General features: G+C 38.0%; 1 protein-coding gene across 1 annotated transcript in view; it reads left to right on the forward strand.

Moving 5' to 3' along the window:
• LOC119789384 (myelin transcription factor 1-like) overlaps positions 1-10,425 on the forward strand; it is a 33,460-nt gene extending 23,035 nt beyond the window's left edge. The window contains exons 16-20 of the mRNA XM_038294254.1: positions 433-654; positions 854-945; positions 3,332-3,435; positions 6,343-6,486; positions 9,425-10,425. Coding sequence (XP_038150182.1) covers positions 433-654; positions 854-945; positions 3,332-3,435; positions 6,343-6,486; positions 9,425-9,568 — 706 coding nt within the window. The 3' untranslated portion in view covers positions 9,569-10,425. The remainder of the gene's footprint in view (positions 1-432; positions 655-853; positions 946-3,331; positions 3,436-6,342; positions 6,487-9,424) is intronic.
• Positions 10,426-11,226: the final 801 nt, after the last annotated feature.

Consider the following 11,226-nt stretch of genomic DNA (forward strand, 5'->3'; position numbering starts at 1 on the left):
TTGGGACCAAAACACATTTTGCCATTTTCAGGATGGATTTTTCTAGTGATTTAACAACTCAAACAATAAACAGGAGTGCTGTTTTAAGAATATCCAGGTATTAAGATTCCTAAACCTTAAATATTACAAAAAAAATTATATGAGGGAAGACAACGGAAACGGCAGAGTAGATTATTCTAACATGTAGGATTGTCTGGAATTTCGTACATATTTTAAACAAGAAACTGAATAAAATGAAAAAGCTTTAGTTGGTACGTCGTTCAGAAATATTTCAAGATATTAAATACCTTTAATGTCTCATGAACTGCTGTTTGATAGGACATAAAAACGTGTTCATCTCAGTGTCCTACTGTGGTCCTCTAGCTTTATGGGTTTCATTTCTTTTAAGATAATTATCCATATCCTCAAAGTGGGATTTCTGCTTCTCTCAAGGTGTCCCGTTCCGGGCTGTGACAGTCTGGGACACATCAGTGGGAAGTACGCCACCCACCGCAGTGCCTACGGCTGTCCACTGGCCGCCAAGCGGCAGAGAGAAGGTCTCCTTAATGGCACTCCTTTCTCCTGGAAGGCCTTTAAAACCGAAGGCCCAACCTGCCCGACCCCGGGCTGTGATGGTTCCGGTCACGCTAACGGCAGTTTCTTGACCCACCGCAGGTATTCTGCTTTTTGTGCAATATGTTGGTTTTTGTGTCTTGCCTAAATACGTCTGGATGTGTGGAATGGCTGAGATTGTTCACAAGACACAGAAATCACAATTCATATTCATTAAATGCACTAATTACAACATTTATGGATTTGAAGAAACTTCTTACAAATAAAAAGCCCTAAAAATATTGACAAGGATCTCCTTCAGCCTGTCAGGTTGTCCAAGAGCTCCGGCCAACAAGAAGAAAGCCAAACTTCCTGGAGACGATTTCATAACAGCCAAGTTCAGAGCAAGTGATGGTAAGATAGGAATGCTCTGAGTCTGCAAAGCTTTCACTCTGACTCTGTAGGAACCAGAAACTGTTTTATGTTTTATGCTTTTTATTTTGTGTCTTTAGCAGCGGTGGCTGGTGGAGTTTCCTCCAGGGGGGGCTATAAATTCAAAATAGCCATTAACCAAACAACCTTATACTAAGTTATCACACCAATATATTTATATCAATGCCAACAATAAAAAAAATATAAATACACTTTATAAAAACAAAACATAATTTCATGTCTAGGTTTACTCTTTTTACATAAATCTTACCCTTCTGAGGCTTTGTGAAGGTAAATCTGTGTTCTACATGGTTCAGTATGGTGTCACAAATAGGGTTGCCAGCCGGCTCTTTTTTTTTATTGGTTTTTTTTTTTGTCAGACAGATACAGAAGAGCACCTATTATCTTGTTATAGTAACATAAATCAGAAAAACATCCTGTGTGCACTTAGCAACTGTCCAGCTTTTTCTTTTGTCCTCCCTATACAAGTAACCATAAAACAAGGCCATAATAATAATAATAATAATAATAATAATAATAATAATAAGAGTAATAAGAAAAGAAAAAGCAGTCCAGCAACAATGTAAAATTTTTTGGGGTATAAAACAAAAAGGGAACTCCACTTTATCAAACGCCTTTTCTGCATCTAGTGAAAAGGCAACCGTTGGTGTGTTACAATTTCTTGTCATCCACATAATGTGTAATAGTCTTCGAAGTATGTCTGCCTCTTACTTACTTACTTTCAGGTAACCTACCTCTATAAAATGCATCTTGATATACAACCAATTCTTCTGCCAATACTTCAATCGCTGCAACACCAGCAGTGTTGGTTTGAGTAGGTTGATTCGTTTTATCCATAGTTAAATCCCTCATTTGCTTCAAGTCACCCCCAATAATTATCTTTTTATTCCCCATATTTCTAATTAGGTTACATATTTCATGAAAAAAGTCTGGGTTGACCGAATTAGGAGCATAAATATTAGTAATAGTCATCCTTTGACCCTTTAAAGTTACATCCAGTATAACCATCTACCTTCCTTGTGAGAGACATGTTTATGTACCTGGCAGTCTATATTTGTCCTTATTAAAATATTCACTCCTTTTCTCCATGAAGAAAATGTGCTATGATGTTCATGTCCAACACATTTCCTTAGTTTTGCTGCTTCCTCCTCACTGAGGTGAGTTTCTTGAACGAGGGCTATGTCAGCCATTTTTTTGATGTAGGTATGTGAGTTTTTTTTTTTTTTTTTTGACCACGTTATTACACCCTGCTATATCCCAAGTTACAATTTTATACAATGTCATATTGCTGTCCTGGTATATTATCATCATCCCTTTATACAATGTCCTAATATTTGGTTGACCCTCCTCTGATAGTTTAAGTATTTGATGATACAAGTTTACAAGTATAACAGCTACATGAGACACAGGATTACACACTGAATAAACAAATAAAAACTTATAAACGCACTGCAACAGCAGCCTACAAACAAGTTACATTCCAAAACTTCCTTTAAAAAAGAATCCAGTAATCAGGAATATTACCAGTCAACCACGGCCACCCTTAGCCAATCATTGCCCCCCCCTGTGGCCACCCCGACCATTTTTCCCCCCTCTCATACAGATGGTGGCAGCAGTAATACTCTCAAGTACAATATTCAAAACATTTTCTTTTTTTGTGGTTAATTACAAACATCAATATACTAACATCAAAGATAAATACAAAATTCATGCTCTTTTCAGAACTAGGTTTTGTCTTATATGGGGTTAAGAGAAAATTATGTCTCTGCAAATCATCTAGGAGTCTTCAGTGAAATCAAAGATAAATAACAATTTTTATAACAATTTATCAAATAATCAATTTATGTAGATATTAGTTTTATTAGAATATTGATACAAGTAGGTAAGTAATGACAACGATGATTGATTTACGGCCCAGAACTCAAAACTGAGTTCTATCAACTATACCTGTTATCTAGAAATTAAGGATGTCCGGGGATCCCAGTTTGAGGGCTACTAGTTTAAACGACAAAGATCGGCTGAAATCAGAATTAGAGTTTATGTGATACTGATAAATTTAGCTGTAAAAAAAAAAAAAAAACTTCTAAAGTTGGCTTAAAGTAAAAATTATTTTTTTAAGTCTATGTTCTTTTTTTTTTTATCAGCAAAGTTAATATTTTCTCCATTATTTTCCTGCTGGGCATCAACTTTAGGCCTTAGAAGGTAGTGTCACAACAACTGTTGGGTTATTTTAGATTATACTTCTGGAAGAAACAATTAAGGCAGATTCAGTGTCCTGATAAACTGCAGTTTATTGTATTAATATGTGATGACTTTGCTTTTCTTTATGTGTTTTTCTGTCACCCAGTTCTGGATAATGATGAAGATATCAAGCAGTTGAACAAAGACATCAGTGAGCTGAATGAGTCCAACGCAGAGATGGAGGCAGATATGATGAACTTACACACTCAGGTGAGCTCAGTGCTTCAAGCACAACTGCAAACATAAAAAAAAAAAAAATCCTCAACTTTTAATAAAATCTGGAGTTAGAGATGTTGTATAGGATCATCAGAATCAGAAATAACCAGGTTAAAGTGCATGAGCAAGGCATTTAATTTATTTAACTGATTTTTCACTCTTACCCAGGGTGCAGACATTTACATGTTAACAACATATGTTTTGAAATAGACCTTTTTCAAATATGTAGATGTACGTATACCTACACACAGAAACATTTGTTTGAAGAAGAGCCATTTTGTTTTGTGCTCTTTATGTTGCTCCTTAGGAAAGTGTTGAGACACAGCGAGCACCAAAGCACAATTAAAACAGATATAGCAGCATGTCAAAGTGTAAACAAACAAAGCAGCCACAGCTACATAGCTTTGAAGGCATCCAGAAGCCGTTTTATAAATCCAATTTTCAATTTTTATACTTCATTCGTCCATAAGGGTCCACAGATTAAAAGTAATCCAGCATATTAGTAATTGAAATATCCCATGATGAGAAAATCACCCATAACATCCGGTTGTTGACATCAGAAATGTCAGCTGGTTATAGCTTATTCTCAGCATCTTGCTAATATTTACTTCTAATACTAATTTCCTCAATTGTTAGACCGCAATGTTTAGTATGGTTCTTTATATCGTCTTCTTATCTACAAGACAAAAGTGTCTGCATATTTTGATGTATTCATATATATACATATATATATATATATATACAGGTGCTGGTCATAAAATTAGAATATCATGAAAAAGTAGATTGATTTCAGTAATTCCATTTAAAAAGTGAAACTTGTATATTATATTCATACATTACATACAAACTCATATATTTCAGATGTTTATTTTGTTTAATTTTGATGATTACAAATGACAACAAATGAAAATCTCAAATTCATCATATCAGAAAATTAGAATATTGTGAAAAGGTTCAAAATTGATGGCCCCTGGTGCCACACTCTAATCAGCTAATTAACTCAAACCACCTGCAAAAGCCTTTAAATGGTCTTTCAGTCTAGTTCTATAGGCTACACAATCATGGGGAAGACTGCTGACTTGACAGTTGTCCAAAAGACGACCATCGACACCTTGCACAAGGAGGGCAAGACACAAAAGGTCATCGCTAAAGAGGCTGGCTGTTCACAGAGCTCAGTGTCCAAGCACATTAATAGAGAGGCGAAGGGAAGGAAAAGATGTGGTCGAAAAAAGTGTACAAGCAAGAGAGATAACCGCACCCTGGAGAGGATTGTGAAACAAAACCCCTTCAAAAATGTGGGGGAGATTCACAAAGAGTGGACTGCAGCTGGAGTGAGTGCTTCAAGAACCACCACACACAGACGTATGAAAGACATGGGTTTCTGCTGTCGCATTCCTTGTGTCAAGCCACTCTTGAACCACAGACAGCGTCAGAAGCGTCTTGCCTGGGCTAAAGAGAAACAGGACTGGACTGCTGGTGAGTGGTCCAAAGTCATGTTCTCTGATGAAAGGTCCCAGGTCCCAGAGTCTGGAGGAAAAGAAGAGAGGCACTTCATCCACGTTGCTTGAAGTCCAGTGTAAAGTTTCCACAGTCAGTGATGGTTTGGGGTGCCATGTCATCTGCTGGTGTTGGTCCATTGTGTTTTCTGAGGTCCAGGGTCAACGCAGCCACATACCAGGAAGTTTTAGAGCACTTCATGCTTCCTGCAGCTGACCAACTTTTTGGAGATGCAGATTTCATTTTCCAACAGGACTTGGCACCTGCACACAGTGCCAAAGCTACCAGTACCTGGTTGAAGGACCATGGTATCCCTGTTCTTAATTGGCCAGCAAACTCTCCTGACCTTAACCCCATAGAAAATCTATGGGGTATTGTGAAGAAGAAGATGCAATACACCAGACCCAACAATTCAGAAGAGCTAAAAGCCACTATTAGAGCAACCTGGGCTATCATAACACCTGAGCAGTGCCACAGACTGATCGACTCCATGCCACGCCGCATTGCTGCAGTAATACAGGCCAAAGGAGGCCCAACTAAATACTGAGTGCTGTACATGCTCATACTTTTCATGTTCATACTTTTCAGTTGGCCAACATTTCTATAAATCCTTTGTTTTTATTGGTCTTCAGTAATATTCTAATTTTCTGATATGATGAATTTGAGATTTTCATTTGTTGTCATTTGTAATCATCAAAATTAAACAAAATAAACATCTGAAATATATGAGTTTGTATGTAATGTATGAATATAATATACAAGTCCATCCATCCATCCATTATCTTACACGCTTGTCCCAATTGGGGTCGCGAGGGGTGCTGGTGCCTATCTCCAGCAGTCAATGGGCGAGAGGCGGGGTACACCCTGGACAGGTTGCCAGTCCATCGCAGGGCAACACAGAGACACACAGGACAAACAACCATTCACACACACACTCACACCTAAGGACAATTTAGAGAAGCCAATTAACCTAACAGTCATGTTTTTTGGACCGTGGGAGGAAGCCGGAGTACCCGGAGAGAACCCACGCATGCCCAGGGAGAACATGCAAACTCCATGCAGAAAGACCCTGGGCCAGGAATTGAACCCAGAACCTTCTTGCTGCAAGGCAGCAGTGCTAACCACTGCGCCACTGAGCAGAATAATATACAAGCATAATATACAAGTTTCACTTTTTAAATGGAATTACTGAAATCAATCTACTTTTTCATGATATTCTAATTTTATGACCAGCACCTGTATGTATGTATGTATGATTGGAGGAGCACAGCAGGACCTTTATATTCGAACCAGCATCTATTGCTCCACTAAGCTAACAAGCCTGGGAAAAACATGTTAATTAGAAATATAATAGAGACAATCTGATCCAGACCCATAAAAACACTTCTTATCTTTTCTGTGCAGATTTCTTCAATGGAGAAGAACCTAAAGACCATGGAAGAAGAAAATAAACAGATAGAGGAGAAGAATGAAGCTTTGTTCTTGGAGCTGTCTGGTTTAAGTCAGGTTTTAATTCGCAGTTTAGCCAACATCCGCCTGCCTACTATGGTGAGTATAGGTCTGCTTTACACTCAACAATTACCTCTGTTGTGAAAGTCTACCAGAACATTTTGGATATATTAAATAACTAGAACTGGGAGTTATAGTTAATTGCTAGGTAATTCAAATCAAGGGTAAAACAAATGAATTATTATAAGTTGAATGATAATAACTGTCATTTGCCCACTGACCAGGGTTCCCAGCCCCTTACCTAAAAGGTTGGCCTCCTGAATTCGGCTGTTAAAACCTCAGTTGTCTTTTATAGACTATGGATATCAGCAGAGTGATTAATCACTAACTTAATAAATATGTCTCTGTTAATTTGGATGCTACTGAAAGAAGAGTGAATCCAGCCTGACTGATAAATATTTCACTGCGTAAAATAAACACAAATGATGACGAGTTTATTAGCTACACCCAGCATTATATCTAATAACTAAACAAACACTAAAAACTGCTGAAAATAAGCACAAATAAACAAATAAAGTGGAAGAGGGGTCAAAGAGTCTATTCAAACTCTGAAGGATGTTTGAGTTTTAAGGCATCTTTGCAGGGGGGTTAATTTTATAACTCACAGCTTCCCTTATTTACAGCAGTTAGCTGGTAGCCACAGCCCTCATGGAGCAGCTCCTCTCCGGCTCCTCTCAGTCTCCATCTCAGCCAGGAAGCCACAAATCAGCTGCTTCAAGCGACTCCTTTGGCCAACAACAGTCTGGGCCCTCCGTTGGTCCTTCGGTAGTTAGGTTTTGGTTACCAGAACTGGATTTGCTCTCCTTTTCTCTGCTGCAGGCGATTTCAGGAAAAACTGCATTCAGCTCCTTCTGAATCATAAGAAAAAGTAGTGATTTGTTATTAGTGTTGCGCCGATGCCATTTTTTGGCCCCGATACCGATACCCGATTCCTGGCTGTGCAGTATCGGCCGATACCAATACCATAATAATGTAAAATAATTGCCATCATGGCTTTGTCAAGCTGCTGCCTACCTTTGTGAAGCAGGAAAAAATCTAATACAAAGTGAATCCAGTAGAACTTTTTACTGTCTACCAGGAGTGGGTGACAATAGTTGAATAAACTTATCAAAATGGTATCGATGCCCTATTTGTTGGTACTCGCCGATACCGATACCACCATTTTAGGGCAGTATTGGGGCCCCGACCGATACTGTTATCGGTGCAACACGATTTGTTATTAGTGAGGCTCCGAGGCTTGTCTAGTAGTGGAGGGGGCGTTTCTGTGAAGCGCGTATCAAGGCTTGATTCATTTAGGGGAGGGGTATAAATCGATAACATCCAAAGCCTCACTACCGCTATACCATGTGATTGCATCAATAAGTGGTTCAGATCGCTACAGGCATTTAAACAGCCTCAGTGTTCAAGATGTGGGAGTTTGGAGGAGAGTTGTGGTCAGAAGGATAGATCATAAGAATAGATTGGTTATTTTTCCAACCAATCTAGTTAGTTAAAACAATCTTGGTTAAACAGTATAATGAGCAGAGTAAGCCACTGGTTTCAGTTGAGTTATTAGTATTTGGTATTATTGCTTTCTAAAAGACACTTACTGCTGCATCTGGCATGAGCTGTAAGACTTAGACTGTTAAAAGGGAGTTTTTCCTCTCCACTGTCGCTACAAGCATGCTTAGTGTGAGGGATTGTATTTTAGTCAATGAGTCGATGCAATTAGCTGGTTTTCCTTAGATAGAAAACTTTGAATCAAACTGACTGGATGATCTGGTTTAACTGTAAAGTGACCTAAGATGACATGTGTTGTGAATTGGTGCTATAGAAATAAACTGAATTGAATTGAAAGACTTTGCCTTCCAGTTCAACAGTTGTTGATTAAAGACCTGGATTAAGTTGCTGTAATATGTTGGCAATTTGACCAATTAGTATTGGTTTGCCCTTTTACCAATTTAGATTGCGTAAAAAAAAAACTGCCAAATTAGATAATTAGCAAAATTAGATCACATAACTTTCAACCCGATTAAAAGGCACTGCTTCATCTCACCATCGCTATTCAGCAGGCATTTAAAGAGCCTCAGGATTCAGTGAAGATTTGGAGGTTGGAGGAGAGCTGCAGTCAATTGGATAGAGTTTGGATAGATTCTAAGAATATATTGGTTTGAAAAACAACCAATCTAGTTGGTTAAAACTATTTTAGTTAGACCCTAACCCTTTCTAATATGCAGATACTGTTGCTAGTAGCATCAGCTGTAAGAAATTTATTTCTAATGCTGAGGTTGTTGGTTTGTGACACATCTAAGACTTTTGAAAGTTGCGATAATACTTAACGAGTATTTTGGCTAATGTGACTAATTTGTACAGTTTGTAATAATAAATACAAATATAGATTTGATAAAAACAACACTGCCAAACTGGTACAACACAAAACTTCCAACCCAAATAAAACCAAAAACTGTGGAAAAACTATTATTTCTAAATAAAATGACTAAGAGCTTTTATTTTGCTCATCGTTGCCCATTTTGCACTTTCACTGCCTGCTTGATAAGATGTCGCTAAAATGGCAGAAAAACAGGGAACCTTAAATGGTTTTTGTCTTTTTACACACAAAAAAACTTACAAATGGTTTTATTTAACATACTAATCATTAACAACTTCAAAGGAACTTAAATTGAAAAAAAAAAAAAAAAAAAACAAGAAAGACAACAGAAAAAAATCCAAATTATGTTACTAACTGTAGTTCTGCATGTTTACGTAAAGCTTCATGACCTGTGGGGATCGTTGAAGCAAACAGTTCAGTGAGGCTTTATCTCTCCATCACTACTAAATAAACTAATAATATAATCAACACATCCAGTGAAACAGTGAGGATATGAAAAAATGACGCTCTGACTCCCTTCTCCTTTAGTCACACTTGTCCCTCACAGGAAGAAGAACCTGAACTCAGGGAGAAAATAGACTAATCTTGACTTGTGAACTTATCTTTCAGCAGGAACCGGTGTCGGAGCAGAACTTTGATCATTATGTGGAGACTCTGACGTACATGTTTACCAATAAAGACTGCTACCAAAACCCAGAGAGCCGAGCGCTGATGGAGTCCATCAGCCAAGCAGTGAAAGGCATCGAGGTCTGATGCCAGGCAGCGGCGGCGGCGACCACATTCTTCTGAAGTCCATCATGTCTCTATGTGATCATTCTTCCTCTTCAGTTATTTCTTACCTGTTACCTCCATTACTTCTTTAGCATGTTGTTGAGTGACGTGTGAGCCAGGACTGCATGTCAGGTGTGCTCGCATCCAAGGGTTACAATAAGTCAGGAAGTTCAAACCAGGAAACGAGAGCAGAACAAATAAAAGAGCCTGAAGTGAAGTGAGTTATGAACATATCCCAATAAATCTGATAGTATTCCACATTAGCTTAGTGTTGCACCTCCAATAACTAGTTTGTAGGTTTATTTTACTGTTGTTGTGTAACTATTTGTGTCCTGTGCAATTGTTAGTTGCATAACTAACTCATATCTGCTGCATTTTTTAAGCTATTATTTATTATTTATCTGCTTTTTAAATTATTTCAACGCCCAGATGAAAAAGATTCAATAACACAATAATAAAGATAAAGGGGTCATTTCCTCCACTGCTGAACAAAGAGGAAATATTTTAAGATATCAACTATGAATTATTTTCTATATCTTATTGTTTATTTATGTACTGGGATCTTTTTATGTGCAAAAATTTTGTAACAAAAAGTTTTTAAATAATTTTGTAAGGATTTTTGTGCTTCTGTTTATATCCCTTTGATTTTTATTTCCCCAAACTATTTTGAATACACTGCTATAGAGAGGAGGAGACGGAGCTGTGCATATTCGGTATTTATTTGGTGAAAAAACAAAGTGATGGTGAATATTTATTTTTTATTGTCTATGTGCTCAATGATGGGTGTAAATTGATTAGTCTTTATGTTTCTCTTGAAATAAAAATAAAGTTACCACGAATTTCCTGAGTCACTCTGATCTACATCATTACTCCACCTGTCAGGAAAAAACAAACTACTAATTCAATAGGGCTCGGGATCCGCGTTGCATTGTGGGACGTAGCGGCCATATTGAGGGCTACGCGAACGTAAACATAGCTCTGATACAACGTTGTTGTTGAAAGAAGAGACGTAGAAGTAGAGAGAAAAAATATGTTAAAATCCCGAAAAGGATCTGGAATTTACCGGGACACATTAAATAGAGAAGCCAGTGACCGGTATGTTGACAAAATCAGCATTATTAATAATTTGGATCCATAAGAAGTTCCAAACAATGAGTGGAGCACCAATGAAGTGGAGCACCCTCCCCAAACCCTCCGGGTTTCTCACGTATTTGAGCCTTTTCCCGCTGCTGTTTTTATTATTTTCCCGTAAAAGATCCCAACTTTGAAGGAAAGAAACGCTGTAGGCTATAAAATAAAACCGTGCATCTTTAACTTACCAGAATGAAAATGCAGGGAACACACTCTCATTGACATCGGGATACTGTGGAAAGTTAAGTTCGGTCGTCTTACAGCCGCGATCCAAGCTAGCCGACGACTCTTTATCTCTGACACTTGGTGTCCGTGGTTGCGCCTCCAGGCAGGAAAGCGGTGGAAAGTTAACCCATTTTCTATGTTTTTCCCATGGCGATCATGTGTTGCGCTGTTACAGCCCGCAATACAGCAACAGTTTACCATGGTTGAAATAAAGTTAAGGTGAAATTAATCAAATTAAAACACAGCTGAGAGGGAGTACAGTATGAGGTAGTCGTAGGCAGTAG

The sequence above is a fragment of the Cyprinodon tularosa genome, unplaced genomic scaffold (assembly GCF_016077235.1).
Source record: "Cyprinodon tularosa strain WSP-4 unplaced genomic scaffold, ASM1607723v1 ctg1098, whole genome shotgun sequence".
Taxonomy (NCBI): domain Eukaryota; kingdom Metazoa; phylum Chordata; class Actinopteri; order Cyprinodontiformes; family Cyprinodontidae; genus Cyprinodon; species Cyprinodon tularosa.